This window comes from Anomaloglossus baeobatrachus, chromosome 8 (assembly GCF_048569485.1).
Source record: "Anomaloglossus baeobatrachus isolate aAnoBae1 chromosome 8, aAnoBae1.hap1, whole genome shotgun sequence".
Classification (NCBI taxonomy): Eukaryota; Metazoa; Chordata; class Amphibia; order Anura; family Aromobatidae; genus Anomaloglossus; species Anomaloglossus baeobatrachus.
Window position 1 is genome coordinate 165,051,734 of NC_134360.1, and position 25,947 is coordinate 165,077,680.

Below are 25,947 nucleotides of genomic sequence, written 5' to 3' on the forward strand. Positions count from 1 at the left end.
ATATTACATTTGAGGAAAATGTATTGTCTGCAGTTCAATTCCTCATAATATTGCAGTTCTTGGGCCTAAACGAATTTTGAGAATTTTATATATCTCTCCACTTAAGAAACTATTCAAGTTGTCTCTTCAGGGAGGAAGGAGACAAACTCTAGTGCCACCTATTGGAAGTAGCAATCCTAAAAGTCAAAAGTGACTCTCCAACGACCCTTTTCATATGACCTAGGATTTATGTCAGATTAGAATCTCAATTTGCAGACACGGTGTTTCGGGATGATTGTCCCTCGTTAGTGCAAAGTATGAGACTGATCTGGCTGAATGAGAAGGTCTACTGTGGTCTCAGGGGAAAACTATTCTCCTTGCGGAGACTGACAAACCAGTATGGCTGTCAGTGGTGAGGAGTCTTATAGCTGCAATGCTCCTCTGGGAAATATTCAAATTGTCTCTTCAGGGAGGAAGGAGACGAACTCTAGTGCCACCTATTGGAAGTAGCAATCCTAAAAGTCAAAAGTGACTCTCCAACGACCCTTTTCATATGACCTAGGATTTATGTCAGATTAGAATCTCAATTTGCAGACACGGTGTTTCGGGATGATTGTCCCTCGTTAGTGCAAAGTATGAGACTGATCTGGCTGAATGAGAAGGTCTACTGTGGTCTCAGGGGAAAACTATTCTCCTTGCGGAGACTGACAAACCAGTATGGCTGTCAGTGGTGAGGAGTCTTATAGCTGCAATGCTCCTCTGGGAAATATTCAAATTGTCTCTTCAGGGAGGAAGGAGACGAACTCTAGTGCCACCTATTGGAAGTAGCAATCCTAAAAGTCAAAAGTGACTTTCCAAGACTCCTTACAACTGACACACAGATTGGTCTGTCAGTCTCCGCAAGGAGAATAGTTTTCCCCTGAGACACTTAAGAAACTATAACACATCTTTTAAATTCCCTGCCTTTCCAGCTCGGCTGCTCCGGTAGTCCACACCAGTCCTAGAGGTGATCTCCTGCACACATCATTCATACAGACACTGTATTTAGTCCCTGACCTCAGAAGTGGTGCCGGCAGTGAGCAATGATTGACCGCAGTGATCGAGTGATTGATATTTGTGGCATCATTGCTGGATCAGAACAATGGCATTAGGGGTAGAAGGTGGGATTTCAAAGATTATATTTGTCATGTTGCCTGCTGCCCACTGAATTTAATCCAGGAAAATCCCTTAACACTTTAGTGATAACTTTAACTGACCAAGAGGCGGTGCGCCCCCAGTCATGAGCTGCTCCGTAGAGTTGGTCCATCAGTGGGATCTGAGGTTTAGTGTTATGAAGGTAAATAAAAAAACAAATTAACCGTATAAAATTGTGCTGTGAAAATAGTGTTCAGTGTCTGAAAGGTATGATAGATATCACAAAATAGCACTTAGTATGTAATAGTATCACAAAGAGTAAAGAAAAGCTGGTCCAAGTTTGGAGATGCACTCACTTACACAGCCCTTCCTGTCCCTAGTGTATAGCATTGTGAGAGAGTAAAAAGGGTTGGTATGTTATGGAGAGATTTTCAGCATTGGAGGACATTAGAATCAGCAACAAACTGCACATACCCAACACTGGGCAAACAGCTGCTTATTTCATGAAAGGATAACTATCATATTAATTTTTTAGGTGGTATTTTTCCTGAGACCCCACCGAATGCTCTCACAAATGCTTACTTCTGAGAAAGCATCGCTGAGCTCCTGTATGAGTGTCCGCACAGAGATCTATGGACTCATATATACTATATAGGCCCATATACATACTACTGAGCCCATATATATACTAATGAGCCCATATATTAGCCCGTATACATACTAATGAGCCCATATATGATGGGTCCATATACATACTACTGAGCCCATATATAAGCCCATATACATACTAATTAGCCAATATACATACTAATGAGCTATGTATAAGCCAATATACATACTAATGAGTCCATATATGATGAGCCCATATACATATTAAGGAGCCAATATATGAGCCCATATACATACTAATCATCCCATATATGATAGGCATATATACATACTACTGAGGCCATATATTAACCCATAGACATACTAATGAGTCCATATATGATGGGCCCATATACATACTACTGAGCCCATACAAGCTCATATACATACTAATTAGCCCATATACATACTAATGAGTCCATATATGATGAGCCCGTATACATATTAATGAGCCAATATATGAGCTTATATACATACTTATACATACTAATCATCCCATATATGATTAGCCCATATACATACTTACATACTAAAGAGCCCATATACATACTAATGAGTCCATATATGAGCCCATATACATACTAATGATCTCATATATGAATATGTATACATACTAATGAGTCAATATATGAAGCTATATACATACTAATGATCCTATATATGATGAGCCCATATACATACTAATGAGTCCATATATGAGCTCATATACATACTAATGATCCCATATCTCACTTTGTCTGGAAACTTAGCACGGCTGTTTTCGGAAGTGTACAATATTTTGAACAATACTGTATCTGGAGATGGTGGTGGGGTCTCAGGACTAAGACGCACTGATCTATAGAACATTTAAAGGAGATTAACATGTATAGAAAATTAAATTATAGATCATAATATGTCCCTTGACCAGTCTCAAGGTGCCCATATCCCTTAGATAACTCCTGACCATCCCCATAAACATGAAAGTCCTGTTCCACAGAAATGTTAGAAAGGAGATGACATTAAGACACTGTCGGACTTCTCTGGTGATGGTTTATCTTTGAGAAGAGACAAAAAAGGTGCCCTCCATACACTTGGATGGTTACTGACTTCAGCTGACTTCTGTATGCATGTATATGGGGGATCTTAAGTATTGTTTTTCCATGAACTTATGGAGTTAAATAAAACCATCATTATACTTACTACCATAAAATCCACTTGACATTACTGAAAAAGAGAAACTCTGAGGGTAACTTACCACTGCACCCTTCTCTCCCGCTGGCCCTTCTTTTCCAGGATGTCCCTAAAATAGATGGTTAAAGTTAGATTGGATTCCTCCTTTACTTTCCTGATAATGAGACATATAATTAAAGATCCATAATATGCACAGCCCTAAATGATGTTACAAGCTCGCCGAGCACGGATTCTGCTGAAACAAGAACTTCAGCTCAATGTCCAGCAAATGTATCTCTCCATAGGGGCCTCTGTGAGGAATCGAGGAAACCAGAAGACTGCAACGCACAATTGATAGCCGGCGTTCAGATTGAAGTCATATTAAAGTAATGTTTTCTAGACTAATTGGGATTAACACAAAAAGAACAGAAATCGGAGGAGGTAATTGGGCTTGATTCACAAAAGGTCAATAAAATATTCATTCATTTCTGCGCTTTGTTTCTTATTGTCATTTGATTAGTAACTGGCAATAAAATAAAGCAAAGCCATAATGATGAAAAGTGAATAGCAAATGATGGTAATGTAGCAAAACCGAGAACTATACGAGCACCAGCTTATATCATGTCGTAGCTTATTTATTTCCCAGGCAATAATACTGATCTAACACCGACATTAATAACAGTTTAACGTGGCTCCCTATAATTGATAAATGTTCCCATAAATTAGAGTTTTGTAACCATGATCTGAAATACAGGTTGCTTTATGAGTTAATTGGTGCAGTTAGTGAATATCTACAATTATTACTCATTTACTCACTTTAAATGGATGCAATTTAACAACTAGTAAAATGAGTGTGTAATCTGCTAAATTATTCCACCCAACATACATGAGGAGCCATGATTTTCATGTTTTGAGCCCAGCAGTATCTCAAGAACATGTATATGAAGCTTGTTTGGCATTGTGACTCCCCATATATAGTAGTTTTCTGCTTAAAGGGGTTGTCAGGAACTTATCAATTATAACTGTGCCATGGCATAAGTCACCAATAAAAGGTTGGTGGGGATCACCAACCAGCTGCCCCACTTATCAGCTGACATATGTGCCAGAGGGCTGGATATCAGTGATCTATGAGGCACAGCATGGTAACCCTGTACATCCCTTAGGCGGGCTTTACACATTGCGACATCGCTACCGATATATCGTCGGGGTCACGTCGTTAGTGACGCACATCCGGCGCTGGTAGCGACATCGCAATGTGTAAATCCTAGGCGCGAAGATGAACGAGCACAAAAGCATAAAAAATCGCTGATCTGTGTCACGTCGTTCATTTCCATAATGTCGTTACTGCTGCAGATACGATGTTGTTTGTCATTCCTGCAGCACCACACATCGCTGTGTGTGAAACCGCAGGAACGACAAACATCTACTTACCTGCCTCCACCGACAATGCGGCAGGACGGAGGTGGGCGGGGTGTTACATCCCGCTCATCTCCGCCCCTCTGCTTCTATTGGCCGGCCATTTAGTGACGTTGCGGTGACATCGCTGTGACGCCGAACGCACCTCCCCCTTGAAGGAGGGATTGCTCGGCGGTCACAGCGACGTCGCCAACAAGGTATGTGCGTGTGATGCTGCTGTAGCGATAATGTTTGCTACGGCAGCAAGCACCAAATATCGCATGTATGACGGGAGCGGGTGCTATCGCGCTCGACATTGCTAGCAATTGCCAGCAATGTCGCAGCGTGTAAAGCCCGCCTTTATGGCCACTGTTGAGTATATCATCTTATCTCCCATTTGAAGGAGTCCTATTCCCTTTCACTAGAATGGGAGATAAAATGACATACTCGGCAGTGGCCACTAAGTGATGTACAGGGCTTATATCGTCCCTGTTGCTGGAGATGATTTTGGTTCATCCTTGGGAGTGCTGGGTGTTGGACCTACTCCCAGAGTATTTTTTAGTGTGCAGCAATATACAATTTGGGCAGTAATAAAGCAAATACATGCAGTAATAAAAAAAAATATGGCCAGGCTATATGACAGTGATATTATAGGGAGGGTATATACTAACTAGAACTACAACTGTCTCCCACCATTCCCCAGGGTCAGAGAGCACTAACCACATGCGAAGATGGTCTGTTTCACTTTCTTTCCCAGTCTCTGCACATAAGCTCCGCCCCTGAAGTCATGTGATGGTGACATACTCCCAGGCCCTTCTCCACTCTACTGACCAATGTGGTTGTCTGTGTACCAAGATGGAGTTTACAGGCTGCACAGGCGCTCGGCCATGCAGATATCTAATATTATAATTGTGTAATCAAAATCTCCTTGCACAATTTGCATATGATTACAAGCCTAGTGTGCCTACAGGTAAACGTGCTTAATCATTCCCAACTATCATGCTATATACTGGGGACCACAAGGACAATGAGCAAAATGCTCATTCATTGGGTGATCAGGTCATTTATGGCGAAGTAAAAGCCATCATTATCGGCAGCACATTGCCCAGTATAAATGAAGAATGTGCTGTCGACAATATTATACAGTGTTTGGAAAAGATTTATCCCAATAATGATCATGAGTTCACATTGATTTTCCTCAGCCATATAAAGATGCCATTAAAAGAGCATCCATCGACTTCTGAATTGCTAAATTGCTAAAGGGCCAAGACTAGCCTGTCTATATCGGCCATCTGCTAGATGGAATTAATAGTCTGTGGTAATTTTTTATAGATGATGCATATACTGTGGATCTGAGTAACCACAGACCTTATAATATATATATATATATATATATATATATATATATATATATATATATATATATATATATATATATATATATATTTATGTAAAAAAAAAAAGTTTGCACATGATACCCAGCGATGCAGACTGGTTATGTAGAGTGGATGCATACTGTGATTAGAGTCAATATTGTTCTACTTACTGGGGGTCCGTCAGCTCCAGGTAGTCCAGGCAGACCAGGCTTTCCATTTGGTCCCTATGTATAAAGAGTACACAAAATATAGATAATGTTGGGAGGAAAGAGATATAGCGCACATTGCAAAAAAGAAAATACATGAAATGCTCCTTAGCAGATAGACTTTTTGTATAATTCTACATCTCAGCTTCCTCCCTTCCCTTCCACAAGACGTTTTACTGAAGTAATACACAATTATGAAGCAATTAAATAAGTAATCCGCAGAATACTGCTATCAGAAACAGGATCCGTCTTTCATCTTAAGGACAAATCTGTTACAAAGTTACTAAATAACTTTGCCTCCTTTTTGCCTCATTTATAAAAATGCACAGAATTATTTTCTTTTCATTTAGTTACTTTACATATAAAACTTTGAAGAGTTTTTAACATTTTACATACAAACAACCCTCACCCTAAACTAAAATATCCTGGAATAAAAGTTCTTCTACATTCAGGCTGTTAGTATAGTGCAGGTGTCCAAATGGAGAAATACTGACGATGGAGCTGGGCAAAATTTCTAATTCATCACAACTAATTATGATACTATGGCGATTTTTTTTTTACAAATTTGGCATTGGGCTTTATGGAAATCCAGAAAGTTATCACGATGCATCAATTAGTTTTAAAATGTACTTTATACTACATCTGTAAGGCTCTATTCACATCTGTATTTGAGGATATTGATGAAAATACCAATCAGAATCTCAGACACGTTGACTGAAACGCAATAGCCACAGTATGGTTATAGGATCTAATACGTTCCGCTGTTGTGTGGTATGTAAGGAGATCAGCACTGACAATACATCTGATATATGGCTTTATTCATGAAAATACCAATCAAAATCTCAGACACCTTGACCAAAACACGATAGTCCCTGTATGGCTTATGTGGTCCATGGGCACCACTGTTGTGTGGTATGTAAGGAGATCAGCACTGACAATACATCTGATATACAGCTTTATTCATGAAAATACCAAACAAAATCTCAAACACCTTGACCTTAAAGCGATAGCTCGAGTTTAATTTATAGGGTCCAATGGTTGCTACTGTTGTCTGGCATGTAAGGAGATTAGCACTGACAATAAATCTGATGTACTGCTTCATTCAGGAAAATATCAATCAAAATCTTAGACACCTTGACCGAAACGCGATAGCCCTGTATGGCTTATGTGGTTCATGGGCAACACTGTTGTCTGGCATGTAAGGAAATCAGCACAGACAATACATCTGATATACAGCTTTATTCATGAAAATACCAATCAAAATCTCAAACACCTTGACTAAAACACGATAGCTCGAGTATGATTTATAGGGTCCAATGGCTACTACTGTTGTCTGGCATGTAAGGAGTCCAGCACTGACAATACATCTGATGTACTGCTTCATTCATGAAAATACCAATCAATCTCAGACACCTTGACCGAAATGCGATAGCTCCTGTATGATTTATAGGGTCCATGGGCCGAGTCAGTGTTGTCTGGCATGTAAGGAGTTCAGCACTGACAAAACATCTGATGTACTGCTTTGTTGATGGAGTGTAACAATGGAATTAAAAAATAAGCATAGTCTAAGTGTAGTATATGTATTTATTATATTTTTATAGCTCTTAATGAAGTATTGTGGATTAACCTTTCACCCTTCTTGGTAAATGTGACTGGAATAAACAAACTTGGAGTTTTATATGTTTTCCATACTATAAAAATGTATAAAAGTACAAGAGATAAGTCACATACCTCCTCACCAGATGCCCGCTGGTTATACAATATGTCTAAGCTATGTCTACTCAGATTTCCTAGCAGACATGAGCACATAAAGGAGCGTCTACTTTCTAAGGTATTTTCCATATATGCTCCAGATGACATTATATAATCAACCTATACTGCTTCTGGAATGAATGACTCGTATTGCTTTGATACTCATGATTTCACGCAGCAAAAAATCACACTTTGCTGTAGAACTTTCTGCAAACTTTCACCCAACTCCAAGTAAATATCAATTTCTTCTTAGTCTGAATGTCTCTATTCAAACAAAAATGAAGCAGGCCAGTCTATACAACAATAATTAAGGAGGGAAAAAGTTACCTTGTCACCAGGGGGACCAATCGGACCTTGTGGACCAGGCAGACCCTGTGTAAAAAGAAAAACATTATATCTCAGGATCTCATTCATTGCTGTGTGCGGAGAACAGACCTGCGCTTCATGACATTGCCACAGTGTGCCGCATTCCTGAGCCCACGCGCTGCGGCCAGTAGTCAGATGCACAATCTCTCATTATTCTCCAGTCTCCCTACTCAAACCTGTACAGACAGAAGGTGCTGATGTGCCCGCGGCGGACAGCTTCTACCTCTTGGGATCATCTCACTAAGTAATATAAACTCTATTTTCAACAACATCAGTTTATAAAAGAAGATGATAGCTTATCTTACCCAAAGATTCCTGAGGTCTTACCATTGAATCCCCAGCTAAATTGCCCATTTTTCTGTAAAGGATATCGCTCAGTAAAATCAGCCACCCCAAACCGCGTATATAAAAATGCAGGTTTTTGGAATGTAAATCTATCAACACCAATGTATCTTCTATCTAATGCTGAATTCTCTATTAAAGGGGCTGTCCACTATTTGGACAATCCCTTCTCAATCCACATGTTTTCCTCCGCTAATTATATTCACCTCCAGTGCTCTTCCAGCAGTGTCGGCACTTGCTCTTCAGGGGGTCACGTGATATTGTTATGTAACGCAAGCACTGGGTTCAATCACCACCAAACCTCACTCTCCCTGCCTTTGGACAAATCAAACATCAAGAAAATGTAAGTGCTGTTGCTGGCCACTCACTTCCTTTAGATGTTTGATACATTCGAAGATAAGAAGAGTCAAGCTGGTGGTGATTGTGTGCAGGGCTCAGGTAATGTAACAACGTCATGTGACCCCAGGAGAGCAAGTGCCAACACCACTGCAATGGCACTGGCACCAGAGGTGAGTATAAGCGTTTGGGTCCCTTGTTTTTGCTTAATTGCCTGAATATTAAGTCAACCCATGACTACAGAATTCACGTCTCATCCATAGTCTTAGGCTCTGATTCATAAAGACTAACGATTTCCACCCCAGTCTTCACCTATTTGGGTTGGGCACAAAAACATAGACGTTGTTTTGTGCCTAAAAAAAAACAAACAGTGCCTAAAATTTGGTCAGACAGAGCAGAAAGTGACTCCGGCCGATACTCCTGAATCCTGTCTTCCATGGCTTCAGATAAGAGCCTCGACAGTGCCACTGTCATGTGGCAAAAACATTGTGTGAACCTGGCCTAGACTCAACTAACTTTTCAAGAAGATGGCTGACTTGGCCCAGGATTGCACAAATAGCAAAATGTTCGCACAACTATTAGTTGCGCCAACATTTTGTAACATCTCAAACTGTTTTATGCCAGAATTTGGCAAAGACTGTTAGATGAGTACAAACCGCAAAACGTGGATTTGTGAAACTGATGGAGGTCTCAAAATTTTGCTGCAGAATGTGAGTCCGTACAATAATTATCCCTATTGTTATTAGATGCTGAATACATCTAAATATTCAAAATATGAATGTGGTTCAGAAAATAATTGATTTGCGTTGTAGGTGGAGTAGATGCAGAATTCGGAGCAGAGTCTACATCGAAATCCATGTCAACCTATGAACATAGCCCGATACTTTATCCTTCGTTACTTTGCATGCTTCCCTGCTGGTCATTGTACTGCATATTGTCAGGTTACAATTATTGTTATCCCTCAGGACTAAAATGTTATTACAGTATGTTTATGGCTGAAATAATGAATTTGACCAAATAAGTAATTCTGTCGAAACCAATCTTGTACTCTAGACTATATAGAAATAACTGGAAAAATACAATGTGGTAAAATAGTAGTAGCCTAGAAAATGACATTACACTAAGGAATCTTATAGATTCTAATGAAAGAGCAATGGAGAGAGGATATTAGAAAGAGAACAGACAGTTTTATATGCAGTAGATAAAATCCAATTAGTAGTTTATGACAATTATACTATTGTTACACAGCACGTACTTGGGGTCCTGGAATCCCTTGTTGACCGCCTGGTCCAGGTTCACCTTGAGGCCCCTAAAATGCACAACAGTAAATTACAATATTGTTCATTTCACATTCATTTATGGTTATTACCATGTTATATGATAAAATGTATAGTTATTAATTATTGAAAGCAAATCTATAGCTGTAGTGTGAAAATTAATCAGATTCTTCAAAAATATCATGCAGCTATATGGTGGTCAGGAATACTGCCCTACGGCACTGATATAGGCACAATGAGTCAACTAGGGCAATATCCAGATGGAATTAGTACTTTTATGGTGTTTATTCCAAGCATTCTGGTTCCTCCCAGATTCTTATCAAACTTTAACTGGCTTTCTGATAACATGTCCTGATTGGCTGGTGTAAATCCATAAAATTGTTACCCAATTGTATATATCATCAGTTGTGTAGTCCTTTAACTTGCTGGTTGGGTTTTGTCATATAGAGTGAGTTTGTTACATGTGAAAGGGAACTTAGAGCCCCACTGCCGGGAGGAAATTAACTTTTTTCCACCTCTCAACACTGACTGACAACCTCAGCAGTGAAATCGTCTGTCAGTCAGTGCAGGGGGTGTGATTACAGCTGCCGCTCACTATATACAGAGCGATTATTGTACCCAAACCAGCACCACCTCTATGACTGAAAGCCAAATACTGTCATGAGGAAAAAGGTTAATTTCCTCCCGGCAGTGGGGATCTAAGTGTAGGCACAGGGCAATAAATCTACAGATTTACCCCATATATGCAGGTTAATAGCGATTTCTACATGGCCAGTTCCCTTTAAGTTCTCTTTTTGGTGGTAAGTTCCTGAGTGTGGACACATCTATATAAAAATTTAACAGGTCAGATCCTTCACTTCCCAACATTATCTGTTGGTGGAAAGTCAGGAAATCCCCATGTAAATGCATGAAGTGCAGTTACATTAATAAGAATAACATATGCTTGGCTACAAATAATGGCAGAAAATAAGTAATAAAAGCCTGAGTGAGTACAAACAATACATTGGCGTTTCATATTTAATTATTAGTCAGTCACCCATGTATCATGAAGGTGCCGCAGTGCACGTATGCACATTGGCACCATGTGCTGAGTAATCTCCATTCGCTTATCAGTGCTTTGCTATTGATTATAAATTTTGGACACTCAGTATAATCTCTTGATGTGGGAAAATAATGTGACTGGCGTTTTCTGCATCTATATGCATATATAATGTCCTAGCAACCTGGTGAGCCACTATGCCTCATTATTCTGCACTTGCACTTTAATCCTTTCCAATTATGAAGCAAGACATGTAAATGCACTGTTCAGATGTAATCATGTTACAATTGGGACTGAACCCGGGTATTTATGATTACATGCGCCGTGTCACTTTGTTATTTTGAATTGTTATATGTAAATATGGAATTTGTGCTTTTTATACATAATTAACCAAAATTACCTGGGTGACTGACAATACTATTTATATGTGATCCAAACAATTAACTGTATGAAAAAAGGCTCAAAAGGTTTCAGATGAAAGGTTGCTGTGAATAGGCAAGTAGCATGCCATATCTGTTCACACATATATTGGACTGCAGCCGTATTGGATCTATCTATCTATCTATCTATCTATCTATCTATCTATCTATCTATCCAGCTATCTACCTATCTATCCGTCTATCTATCCATCCGTCCAGCCATCTATTTATATTTATCTTAAATCCAAAACAGGCAGCATTCCAGTATACATTATTAATTATAGATGAACAAAAAAATTAAATAAATTCTTCTCAAGTTTTATAAAAATCTGCAATCACCAAAATCTGATTTTTTTAAAAAAATTCAGATTCAGCAAAATGACAACCAATTGTCAACATGTATATGAACAGTAAAAGGCCATCAAAAGGTTAAAATAATACTAGAATCCTTATCCTTACCCTACCACTCACCACTCCAGCCATTCTGCTCTTCTCTCCTCATCACATCTTCTAATACCCACCGCAAGCGCAAAATGCCCAGAACCTCTCACACTGAGCAGGGACTTCTGACGCTAATGAGGCCCAGGGGGTTCTACGCAAGTGTAAAAAGTCCTGCATCATGACGTCATGAACTTCCATGTGTTTACGTAGAACCTTCCTGGGCCTCACTAGAATCGAAAGTCTGGGGATTTCAGGGCGAGAAGTGGCAATCAAAGGATAAGGCGAGGATGGGACGAGGGACAGTGAGGAACAGAGGAGCAGGAGACATGAGAGGTAAGGTGAGTATAGGATTTTTTTTTAATTTGTTTTTACATTTAATTTCTATTAAGCTCTGGGTCTGAATATTCTCCAGTGCATGATAAGAAATATTAAATTTATAGAAAATAACTTCTCTGCAAATCAAATTTCCCAGGAGAATATGTACGAATTTAGCCTGATCTGCTCATCATCTATTTGTCACCTGTACTAAAGTGTTTCCTGTTTTGGGATTTATGTTGATGGTGATCAACAACCCAGAGGATAAATCAGCTTGTGCCCAAATTATTACCACTGACTAGTGCTGCTACACCTTCTTCTATCTATCCAGTTATCTATCTGTCTATCTATCTATCTATCTATCTATCCATCCATTATCTATCTATCCATCCATTATCTATCTATCCATCCATTATCTATCTATCCATCTATCTATCTATCCATCCACTATCTATCTATCTATCCATCCATTATCTATCTATCTATCTATCCATCCATTATCTATCTATCTATCCATCCATTATCTATCTATCTATCCATCCATTATCCATCTATCCCTCTATCCATCTATCTAGCTATCTATCCATCCATTATCTACCTATCCATCCACTATCTATCTATCTATCTATCCATCCATTATCTATCTATCCATCCATTATCTATCTATCTAAAAAAACCTCAACTAGTAGGAGCCACTAGGGACCAAGCTGCGCTGTAGACTAGTCGGACCGGTGGTTCCCTGGCATCTTCTCCCCGCCCACTGACTGTGACTGACAGGTCTCTGCCTATATGCGTGTATATGCGGTCCACATCGGGCAGCTTATATCAGCTGTCAGGTTCCCTTTTATTATTCCAGAAGTCACTCGACTAATACATTTTTATTGGAGTGCCAATGCATTTTACAGTCTATAATCAGCACTGAGAAATGAATGTCCCACAATACAATAGAGGCTATAGTATGACCACAAAAAATAGATCTATATAAACATATATCTATTTTTCACAGTCAACTACCCGGAGACTGGTCCGAGGATCATCGTCCATGCACTGCTTTCACTGCCTGATGGGAATGGTGACTTTCTGAATGGTGAGCTGAAAAAATAATTTTTCTTCTTTATTTCTTTATTTTTTTTTCTTTTTATAGTATGACCACACAATTTTCTCCACTTTCTCTATTTTTACAAACCTTCTAGCAGTGAAGAAGTTAATGCGAAGAAGAAACTGTAATAACTTGACTAGTAAAGTCTTGAGATTAATCCATGATGTGTGCCATGCTAAAGCCATTTCATGATTATCACGAACAACATCCCAAATAAAGCAGGTGTGCTCATGAATTTACAGCTCATTGACTCTTAATCATGGATTATTAAGAGAAAATACTATCAGCTTTTATTCTGCGCAGCTCTTCATCAATTTGGAGGAAACAGAATAGAAAGCCTCTTTCCACATCACTTTGTGGCAGCAATGGGGATTTTTAGTATAAGCCCGCGCTGTATAATCTTCATCTACTGTGCCAGGACAGCAGACAGACAGCCAATGTGCCTTACATCTACTGCCCTACTGTAAACCAAATACTACGAGACATTATACACTGATGAGTTAAACTATCTCAGTATTTTGATAGACATTACACAATAAAAATGATTGACATACATACCATGTTTCCTTTAGGTCCTGGAGGACCGTCAACACCAGCAACACCCTAAAAAAAAGTGAAAAATCAAAGGTCATGTCATATGAAAATGAAGCAAAACATGATAGTAAAAGCTAATTACTGTATTAAGATAAGATCTATTTTCAAAAGGTCATTTGGTCCAAGATTCCCACCATTTTTATGACTGGGTGACTCATAAATAGAAGAATAGCCCCTAGCTAGTTATAAGAAATGGTACAATGGAAAAAGTGGTACTTATTCTTGACCTTAACCATGATGAGAATACTTCTACTTTCCATCACTTAAAGTAAATTATCTGTAACAATAAGGACTTTGTCCAAAAATTCTTAACGATGAACCTCCGGCAACAAGTTATGCTTAGTGATATACACTTTAAAAAGAAATTAAAGAGGACTTTTCACTAAATTTTTCATTTTGAGCTGATGTAGTGGCTGTAGGGCGGAATAATTTTTTTTATTTTTTTTTTTCGCCTCTGCGTTGCGGAGGTATTAACAATCATGGTATTTGGCATCTAATAACTTAGAATAAACACCAAAATCACACCCAATATTTGGGAAATTAACCAATTAGATATAAATTTAATAACTTAGATTAAACTAAGTCCACATGGGTGTGATTAGATCCTTTTCACTTGGGGCTTGTTCTCCTTGCATGAGTTGCTATTTGATAACACACATTTATTGTCTAGATTTATTAACACTGGTGTTTTACCCATCAGCTTTCAAAGGGTTGTCCAATCAACAACCCCAGCTTGGTCAATTCAGGCCGGAAACTAAAATAAAAGCAATGTAAACTCGCCTCCCGCAGTGACGCCATTCCAGTAGCTGTTCCAGTGACATGACTTGTGTCATGGCAGGCTGCAGCCAGTCATCGGCAGCTCCTTATCTGGAGCTCATTAATATTCCATCAGGGCGAGTTTCCGCACTGATGAAAGTGAAACGATGAAGATGATGAGTGGCTGACCATTGAGTGAGTGTGACACAACAAGTCATGTCACTTTCCGGGAAGAGTGATGCTGACATTACTGTACCAGTCCCACTGGTGGGTATACATAAATGTTATTTCAATTATTTCATCAATGTCTGATCAGTGATGGTGCGACACTCGGCACCCCCTCTGATTAGCTGTTCTTGGTGCCAGCAGCCACCGGTATTACTCAGTTTCAAATCTGCACAACACAGCTCCATTGATGGCATAATGGCAGTGGCCGGGTACTGCACATCCGTCCCCTATTGATTAGAATAAGGGGTTAATATGCAGTACCCAGCTGTGGCCACAATACAGCTGATGGAGATGCGCTGTGCAGGGCCAAAACTAAGTAGTTCCCGGAAAGTGCAGTCACTGGGAACAGCTGACCGGTTGGGGTGCCGAGTGTTGCACCCCCACCAATCAGACATTGAAGACCTATCCTAAGTATACGTCAGCAATATTGAAGTCCTGGAAAACTCCTTTATGAAGGTACAGATCAAGTAAGATCCTCTTAATGAATTAGGCATATCTTACAATGTGTGCTTTTGTCAAAGATATTACTCCTTCCAGGGGCTGGCATACATTTCTGTTTTGACCCATCCTGCCCCAGTTCTACCCACTTTGGCAGAGCTTGCCAAGACTTACACCAGAAGGTGACATTTTTTTGTGCAACTTCATGTTGCATAAAAAGGTTTGAGGTGTTTTATGCCAGAACATTTGCAAAAATAGTTTTATGTATCAGGCCCTATGAGTGTGTTTAAGGGTTGATCAGGTTTAAACAGCACCACATCAACTAATTAGAAGGGGCAATTATATACTTACATGTTGGCCTGGCGGACCAGGAGGACCTCTGGGTCCCAACAATCCTCGTTCACCCTGAAAGAATAAAATTCAGTTACAGTTCTTAGTTTTGCCTTTTGAATATCATCTTAAAGGGGCGGTAACATGATAACAAGCTATTACTCATCCGCAATATGGGAGATAATTTATTGAACACTGAGATCACTAGGACCCTCACCATTCACAAGAATGGATCAATACTAGTATATAATACATCCCCTGTATGTTACAATGGTCTTACACTGGAGGAGATAATATAGTATAAGATCATTTCAGTAACCTGCGATGACAATAATAGATATTATTTCTGCAGTTACAAATGGTATATATTGTTATAATATATATGTTGCTAGGCATTAATCCTCTTTAGTTGCTGAATAGAAAGAAGAATGGGAATTCAGCAATGTCATGAGGCTGTTGGAGGAGATATTGCAGCCCTCTGGCAGGGTAAAGGTTACTTGGGAGCTGTGAATGATTCCTCGGGCAGGGACAATGCGGTGTGCTATGCTGCGTTGTGAAATTGTACAGATATAAAGTGAGAGCTCTGTATACAACAGATTAATGTGTCACTCACAGGTTCACCGGGCAGCCCTCTGGGTCCAACCTCTCCATCTTCTCCCTGTTACACAAAAGAAAAAGCTGTTTCTCCTGTTATTTAAACACACGGCACGTAAATCGGGACAAGCTAACAATGTGTTTGTGTTTGTCAAATTGTAAAATATATGTAGTGTAGTGTAACCTTTCCCAAGATGAACAGAAAAGGCTAATTGTAGAAAGGCACAGTGAGAAGTGAATGCAGATGTGTCCAGAGCGCTAAACAGTAAGAGAACGTATCCTGCCATGTATATGAGCCGGTAAATGATGTACTGTAATATCCATGATGATGTGGGCAAATCATCTCTGCCAATCCTCTTCCTATCCCAATAAGCAGGGGCACCGTCAGGAAGACACAATATTGTGACATGTGTATCTATTATGGCATGTATTTGTAGAAAAAAAAACGGTAAACCAGTACCTTGGCTTACCTCCAAGTTCCCAGATACAGCTTACATGCAACTAAGGGTTGTATGCCCACGATCAGGGTTTACAGCGTTTTGGATGGTTCGTGTTTTCGCTGTGTCCAAAATGCTAGGATATACAGTACAAGCACGGTAGATGGGATTTATAGAAATTCCGTGCCCACTGTGCTTGCTTTTCCCACAACAAAAACTGATCTACGGTGTGGCTTTCCGACCCGCAGCATGTCAATTCTTTGCTGCGGAGACGCAAGCATTCTCAACAGGGAAATCATGGGCACGAGCATCTGCGGTCTCCTGCACTCCAGGGAGAGCCATTCACAGTCTCTGAATGGTTCTCACTAGGGGTATAAACAAGATTTGTAGTGTGTCCAAAAAAAACCCCAAAAAACACCTCACTCTCCCTTTCACCAGAAATGCTCTCTTTATGGCTGGCTGTATGTGGTCAGAGAGCTGAACTGCACAATTATTGACTTCTATTATACTTGATACTTGAGTTGAGCCCGTCCGAGCATCTGTCCTGCTCAACTCAAGGACCGAGGACCCGAGCATTCTAGTGCTCACCTAGCTCTACTTATTATGTGTGTAAAGTGTTTCTATGTCTAGCCATAATATGATTGCAGCTGCCGCTATTACATATTTCCTTATATCTATGGCAGTGATGTCTTGTCTGGAGTAATAAGGAGACATTCTCCCAAGGACAACTCCATTGGAAGATTTCCTTAATTCATTTATTACAGAGAATGATTTTGGCTTTAATGGACAAAGTGTGACACTTCCTATACTCAATAATCAGATATCATCCGGAGGATGTTTGTTTTTCCCAGTGAGTTATCCAAAACCACAAGAGTTTGTCACAGGTCAAGTGCTACCTACAGTGCCTACAAGTAGTATTCAACCCCCTGCAGATTTAGCAGGTTTGATAAGATGCAAATAAGTTAGAGCCTTCAAACTTCAAACAAGAGCAGGATTTATTAACAGATGCATAAATCTTACAAACCAACAAGTTATGTTGCTCAGTTAAATTTTAATACATTTTTAACATAAAAGTGTGGGTCAATTATTATTCAACCCCTAGGTTTAATATTTTGTGGAATAACCCTTGTTTGCAATTACAGCTAATAATCGTCTTTTATAAGACCTGATCAGGCCGGCACAGGTCTCTGGAGTTATCTTGGCCCACTCCTCCATGCAGATCTTCTCCAAGTTATCTAGGTTCTTTGGGTGTCTCATGTGGACTTTAATCTTGAGCTCCTTCCACAAGTTTTCAATTGGGTTAAGGTCAGGAGACTGACTAGGCCACTGCAACACCTTGATTTTTTCCCTCTTGAACCAGGCCTTGGTTTTCTTGGCTGTGTGCTTTGGGTCATTGTCTTGTTGGAAGATGAAATGACAACCATCTTAAGATCCTTGATGGAGGAGCGGAGGTTCTTGGCCAAAATCTCCAGGTAGGCCGTGCTATCCATCTTCCCATGGATGCGGACCAGATGGCCAGGCCCCTTGGCTGAGAAACAGCCCCACAGCATGATGCTGCCACCACCATGCTTGACTGTAGGGATGGTATTCTTGGGGTCGTATGCAGTGCCATCCAGTCTCCAAACATCACGTGTGTGGTTGGCACCAAAGATCTCGATTTTGGTCTCATCAGACCAGAGAACCTTGAACCAGTCTGTCTCAGAGTCCTCCAAGTGATCATGAGCAAACTGTAGACGAGCCTTGACATGACGCTTTGAAAGTAAAGGTACCTTACGGGCTCGTCTGGAACGGAGACCATTGCGGTGGAGTATGTTACTTATGGTATTGACTGAAACCAATGTCCCCACTGCCATGAGATCTTCCCGGAGCTCCTTCCTTGTTGTCCTTGGGTTAGCCTTGACTCTTCAGACAAGCCTGGCCTCGGCACGGGTGGAAACTTTCAAAGGCTGTCCAGGCCGTGGAAGGCTAACAGTAGTTCCATAAGCCTTCCACTTCCGGATGATGCTCCCAACAGTGGAGACAGGTAGGCGCAACTCCTTGGAAAGGGTTTGGTACCCCTTGCCAGCCTTGTGACCCTCCACGATCTTGTCTCTGATGGCCTTGGAATGCTCCTTTGTCTTTCCCATGTTGACCAAGTATGAGTGCTGTTCACAAGTTTGGGGAGGGTCTTAATTAGTCAGAAAAGGCTGGAAAAAGAGATAAATAATCCAAACATGTGAAGCTCATTGTTCTTTGTGCCTGAAATACTTCTTAATACTTTAGGGGAACCAAACAGAATTCTGGTGGATTGAGGGGTTGAATAATAAATGACCCTCTGAATAAACTTTTCACAATTTAAAAAAAAAATAAAAAAAGAAATAACATTCTTTTTTGCTGCAGTGCATTTCACACTTCCAGGCTGATCTACAGTCCAAATGTCACAATGCCAAGTTAATTCCGAATGTGTAAACCTGCTAAATCTGCAGGGGGTTGAATACTACTTGTAGGCACTGTATATGACTTATTAGGTCTGATCCAAAAACAGAGCACCAATCTATGAGACCGACCGATCTTGTAGACTCGAGTCGTTCTTCTATAACCGTATATGGATGGCTATCAGCTGTTCATCAGAATAGCCACCAAGATTAAAATTCTATGCAGACACCAGTACAGGGAAAATGTCTAACTGGTCTTGGCTTCTGCTTGCAAAATCAGCAGTTGTAGGAATTAGAAGTGGGAATCGTGACGATCAGCAGTTTGATAGGATGGCTGCATGACGAATGGGGATGTATCCTTTATAAAAAACCTGTCACTAAATCTGGTATGATTTTGTTTATATTCCGATACGTTTATTCCTAAGATGTGTTCCCTTCTTCTCTTTATGTAACTCTTGTCATTTTTGTAACCTGAGCATGGTCACAATGAATGATCTTACACAAAAGAGCTGAGGACTACGCCCTCTTGGCTAAAAAGACTAAATTCAATATAATGAAGAAGAAGACCATATCTTATAAGGGGAGAGACCTGAGAGCAATAGAAGAACCTCAGATTCTATAGGACAATGGCATTTACACCAGGTAAAATATTATATATTTATAGCTGCTGGCAGATTCTCTTTAAACCAGAAAGAGATTTATATATTTTTTTCATTGAAAATTATATAATAAATAATAACGTGTTGCAACTTTTCTAATCTACTTTGGGATAAAATTCATAATAAATATCTCTGTTTCCCGTCAAAAGATGGAAAATACTTAAATTCTGGGGAAACTGCTGATCAAGGTACATCCTTCATGTTAGCATATAACTAAATGCCATTAATACTTTATATTACTATTCATGTGATCAAGAAGGGGATTAAGACATATTGCACATCAATACAACTTTAACAAATAACTCATGTTGTAGCAAGCTTCTGGATAAGCCTACAATTACACCTCACTACTTTTACACCCTATGTGTAAAGTGAGAGTCAAATATATCAAGCGTTCAAGCCATAGACAACTTCAAGGACATATCATTTGCATATCTGCCCTAATAACAAACATCCATCAGTGTTGCTAAATTATTCAGATCCTGTAACGAATGCTTTTATAATGTGTCCGAAAGCTCCAGCTATCACTAACGCAACAGATATGGCTGGAAGAAACTGCCTGAAATCATCTGTTAGTTTCTTAGTACTAAACCTGAAGACTGAGATGTCGAAAACGAATGACTATATCTATACTGTGTAATGCGGTGTGACGGGATAACAGGGGATGGGGGCTCCTAATCTGGCCCTAGATGTCCCTTATCTTAGAGATACCTCTGATGGTGAAAATCTCTGGGCTTCCTTCCTTGCCCTACTCTTGAATAGCCCTGCACTAATACCTAACTCCAAGGAAGGGTCGAAACAAGAATGGTTGAACTCACAAATAAGGGCAGACGGGGAAATCAAAAATCTTTCACACAGCTAACACTCATGGAGATATAAGGCAACTGGAACACAACAGCACACGGACCGGGTTAGCAAAAGCTATAGTCGGCATGGGAAGACAGATTCCTCCATCTTAAAAAGGCAGGGAGTACCTATGATAGGTCTCCCACAATATGATCCAAAAGGTAACCATCAGGCTAGCAAAAATTAACTCCTGCTAGTCCGATCACTAATAAGCACACAGCTGGTCGACGCCCAAGCCTGCCTATGCAGCTCAGAAGCACCAGAGAAAGCATAGTGAGGAGTGTCAGAGTCTGTAGTCTGAACAGTGTCTGATGCCGCCATAACACTCAGTGAGTTTAGAGCCTAACAGCGTGTGACATACTGTTGTGCTGGTGTTCTAGGAAAATGGAGGTGGCAAACTGGACAATTGGCCGTGGTCTCTTTCCAATTTTCTCTTGTCTCTTTTCTAGTGAACTGGACTCACAAAAAAGCAGCAAAAAAAAAAAATAGAATGGAGCGAAGATTATAGGGTCTTATTATTTGGGCTCTTTAGTATTCAGGCAATGTATGATGGTATTATTTGTGTACTGAACGTCTCTTTTAAATGAGCATGTATGGAAGTATATATATTCTAATTAAACATGGATTTGTATTTGTGTGTAACATGTTTAGAATCTTTAGCTACATGTTGGCCATCTTTAAAAAGGTCTTTTAATAAACTGTAGTAGTATAATATATTTTGTCATTTCAAAGTACATATGTGTTACTGTTTACATAAAAATGAACGGCTTGTCAGCATCTCAGGAGCCGTTTTCTTACCCTATCTCCGTCTTCACCAGGAGGACCAGGTGGGCCCTGTGGACCTTTGTCACCCTTAAAAAGGAGAAAAAAAAATGTCAGTAAATAGAATTTTGAAAAAACATTAATCCCAGTGTCCCTTTGCTGTTTTCATTTTTGCCCAAAACTGCAAAGAAAACTATTTGAGACATTGTACACATAAGAATAACCTGATGAGGCATAACAACCTAGCAAGCTATAGAGGCGCGCGCCAGCCATACTTCATACTCCATAAATCATGGCAGCCCACCTAATTTTTCTCATATTAAGTGTATATTTTATACATATAAAGACATGTTTTTCTATTTCAACGGTAAATGATTGCATGTGTATAAGAAATTATATTAAGTATCAATTCAAAAGGGAAATTATGCTAGAATCCAAGATGAAGGCTACGTGCTGGTTAGAACAACAAATGCCATCTGGTATGCAAATATTTTGTGTATACTAATATATAATAACATTGTGTATACAAATATTTTGTATATACTAATATGTATTAACTTCTTGAATACAAATATTATGTATATACTAATATACTAAATTTCCTTGTATGATGACTACATACAGAAGATGAACTGAAGAACCTATTGTACTATTGTGTGATAGAACAATGGTAAGAATACAGGAACAAGAAGTAGAAAGTGCCCTCTGCTGGATAACCATGAGAAACAAAAAGAAAATACAAAATCAAGGATGTGAATGTAAAATAAGAAAAGGCTATCCTTTTAAGCCAAGGAGGGACTCACCCTATGCCCTTTCTCACCGGGAAGACCTGGAAGACCGTCAAACCCTCGGTCACCCTGTGAAATGATGAAAATGAAATAAGGTAATTAGGCAGCTCATTAGCATAACTACACCCAATAGTAAATATACACCCATGAATAAGTAGCCTTATCCCCAAATATATCCTGAATCCTTCCACATGACTGGTGCCCATCTATATGTGACAATCACAAGTGAGGTATACCTAGATCTAATCATCAGGGTTGCCAGGCATCTAGAAATTCCAGGACAGCCTATAAAAGTAGGACATGTTTTTGTGCTGTCCATAAAAAATGTTAACGTGTTTTTGAAGCTGTAGAGACTTTTACAGATTATTTTGACTGTAATTATCATCATTTTACAGTTTACAATGAATACAACTGATGTCTTCTGATCAGAATTATGGGCTGTAGGCATGGATCACTTCTAATAATAATATTTTTTATATTTTACAATGTGTCTGGAAATAACATTGTCTGCCTGTGATTTTTTGATAAGCTGTCCAAAAATAAAAAAAGTCAAGTTGGCCACCCAGCTAATCATACCTTGGACCCGGGTTCTCCAGGCATTCCACGGGCTCCATCAGTTCCTGAGCGTCCCTGAAATTAATGCATAAATATTATTATTATTTCTACTGTAGCTGAAAACGTATTAACTATTAAGGGGGTGTTGACAACTCTAACATTAGTGGTCTATCCTTACCATAGGTCATCAATATCTGATCGGCTGGAAAATGCTATGATCCCTTGCTGCCCTGTCTTCTGATACGGCCCATCTGCCTCCTATTCAAATCAATAGAATGTGCAATACCTGGCAGACGGAAGACGGACCCGAGCATTTCCGGCCGCCTGCTGCCACCACCAGTAGTGAGAACGGCTGATCAGCGGGAGTGCAGGGTGTCATACCCCGGCTGATCAGACATTGATGACTTATTCTACATAAGCCATTATACAGTATAGAATATATAAGAATAGGCCACTGATATTAAAGTAGAGAGCATCCTCTTTAAAGTCACAAAAAGGTGTTTATCCTATGTAGTGTGTCAGCTGTATTGTATTATGGGGTGCATGAAAAGGGAGGTTGTCTGTACTGCTCAGTTACAATCAGAAGTATCATCTATCTATCTATCTGTCTATCTATCTATCTATGTATGTATCTATCTATCCATCTATCTTCTACTTATCTATCCTTCTATCAATCTATCTATATTTTATCTATCTATCTATCTATCTATCTATCTATCTATCTATCTATCTATCTGTCTCTCTATCCATCATTTTTTATATCTCTTTATCTATCTGTCTATCTATCTGTCTATCCATTATCTATGTATCCTTCTATCTATCTATCTATCTATCTATCCATCTATCTATCTGTCTATCAAATCAAATCAAATAGGCTTTATTGGCAGGACCAAAAAACTATTAGCTTTGCCAAAGCAAAAAAAGAAGTGTGAAAGGGGAGTGGGTTAGGGTTGTGGGGATGGGGTGTTGGGGCCACAATTTAGGGAGTGATGGCCCATTTGGAGGTCTTTAGTACCCCTCATCTTATGACAAGTGGAGACATATTGGGCGGCGATCTCCACCATTGATTCCTCTTCCCCCAGTAGGATGCGGAGTTTCCTCTCCTCGTCCATGGATGGAAAGTCCAGGGTATGAGCGGTAAGTTTCTGGAAGTGGGAGGCCCTCAATGCTGAGTATTTGTCACAGTGCAGCAGGAAATGCGCCTCGTCCTCCAGAGCCCCCTGCTGGCAGTGCTGGCAGAGTCTGTTCTCCTGCGGCTTGTATGTCTGCCGGTGCCGCCCTGTTTCCACCTCTAGGCTGTGGGCACTCAGTCTGTACAGGCTAAGTGTCTGCCTGTCTTTGGGGTGGCGTAACCTTTGCAGATATGGGGCCAGAGTGTAGTCCCTCCGCAGTGACCGGTAGATGGTGAGTTTTTGGGAGTTCTCTAATTCACCCTTCCAGACCTCTATGTATTGCATCTTGCAGCTCTCTGAGATCTCTTTTATTTGGGCTTTTGTCAGGGTGTGTTGCTGACTTTGGCTGTTCTGGCTGCCGGGGTTCCTGGCTTGCTCTGGGCTCCGGCTCAGCAGGGTTTTATGATGGTAGGAGCTGGGGTTGCTGTTCTGTATGTGTGCCTGGTGTGATAGTGCCCGCTTGTGTATACTGAGCCATAAAGGGAATCGGCCCAGCTCTGCCCGACAGGCTATGTTTGAGGTGCTGCGATGGACTTGGAGGAGATATTTGCAGAACTCCAGATGGAAGACTTCAGTTGGACTGGAATCCCACTTTGTTTGGTCTGGATAGGTCACTGGGCCCCATACCTCGCTGCCATACAGCAGTATAGGGGTGATGACGCTGTCGAATATCTTGAGCCAGACTCTCACAGGTGGTTTGAGGTGGTACAGTTGTCTTCTGATGGCATAGAAGGTTCTGTACGCTTTTCCTTTCAGGGTCTCTGCTGCTTGCTTAAGGCTCCCAGTTTGGCTTAGCTCCAGACCGAGGTAGGTATAGCTGCTGCTCTTCTCCAGCATGGTGCCATTTAGTGTGAGGGAGGGAGTAGAGGTTTCGTTATACTTCCTCTTCTGAAACACCATGACTTTGGTCTTCTTTTGGTTGATGGGCAAAGCCCATGTGGTGCTGAATGTTTCTAGCACAGCCAGACTATCTTTGAGGCCTTTCTCGGATGGGGAAAGCAGCGGGAGGTCATCTGCATACAGCAGGATCTTCACCTCCTGTTCATGCAAGCTGAGACCTGGGGCGGGGGAGGATTCCAAGGCTGAGGCCAGTCCATTTATGTAGATATTGAATAGAGTTGGGCTCAGGCAGCAGCCCTGTCTTACCCCGCGGCACTGCCGGAAGAAGGCCGTTCTCTTTCCATTAACCTTCACGCTGCATCGGTTCTCAGAGTATGAGCTCTTGATCACGTCATAGGTTTTGCCACCTATTCCACTCTCCAGGAGTTTAAGGAACAGGCCTTGGTGCCACACTGAGTCAAAGGCCTTCTTGAAGTCCACAAAACATGCAAATATAAATATTTTCCCCTGTTTTTTGTCGTGGACGTGGGTCTTGATGAGGCTTTGCAGGGTGTAAATGTGGTCCGTGGTGCGATGCTTTGGCATGAACCCAGCTTGGCTTCTGCTGAGGGTGTCCCGCTGGGTGAGGAAGGTGATGATCCTTTTATTAATAATGCTATTAAACAGTCTTCCCAGAATACTGTTAACACAGATCCCTCTGTAGTTTGCTGGATCATATCGGTCTCCATTCCTGTAGATGGGCGTTATGAGACCTTGATTCTATTTGTCTGTCGGTCAGTCTATCTGTTAACTATCTATCTCTTTATCTATACATCTATCTGCTATCTATCTCTCTATCTATCTATCTATCTGTCTGTCTGTCTGTCTGTCTGTCTGTCTGTCTGTCTGTCTGTCCGTCTATCTAATCTATCTGCCTATTTACCAATTCTTCTATCTATCTTTTCTATCCATCTATCTAATATCTATCCATTTAATCATGGTTAATAATATGAAGTCAATAGATTTTGGCGATAAGTTATATAAACCAACATACATTACAATAAAATGCTGCATCCTGATAGAATAACACACACGTATAATTAAATTTGCTACACTTTAAGCTGTCCATGCACCAGAAATTGCAAGTGCAAATTTGTGTTAAAATTTATGCAAAGATTGCCAACTTTTCTTTTACAGTGCGACTTTCTCCCAGACCCCAGCATTATCTGTCCATACTCATTCACCAGTATGTTTGTCTCTGAACAGTTTCATTGCTATGTGC

General features: G+C 40.3%; 1 protein-coding gene across 1 annotated transcript in view; it reads right to left on the reverse strand.

Annotated features, from left to right (window-relative positions):
• The window catches only part of COL11A1 (collagen type XI alpha 1 chain), a 300,012-nt gene that overhangs the window by 96,189 nt on the left and 177,876 nt on the right, over positions 1 to 25,947 (reverse strand). Inside the window, exons 17-26 of the mRNA XM_075322198.1 lie at positions 22,696 to 22,749; positions 22,135 to 22,188; positions 21,368 to 21,421; positions 16,233 to 16,277; positions 15,641 to 15,694; positions 13,832 to 13,876; positions 9,939 to 9,992; positions 7,967 to 8,011; positions 5,852 to 5,905; positions 2,996 to 3,040 (exon numbers count right to left, since the gene is read on the reverse strand). Of these exons, the coding sequence (XP_075178313.1) occupies positions 2,996 to 3,040; positions 5,852 to 5,905; positions 7,967 to 8,011; positions 9,939 to 9,992; positions 13,832 to 13,876; positions 15,641 to 15,694; positions 16,233 to 16,277; positions 21,368 to 21,421; positions 22,135 to 22,188; positions 22,696 to 22,749 (504 nt within the window). The remainder of the gene's footprint in view (positions 1 to 2,995; positions 3,041 to 5,851; positions 5,906 to 7,966; positions 8,012 to 9,938; positions 9,993 to 13,831; positions 13,877 to 15,640; positions 15,695 to 16,232; positions 16,278 to 21,367; positions 21,422 to 22,134; positions 22,189 to 22,695; positions 22,750 to 25,947) is intronic.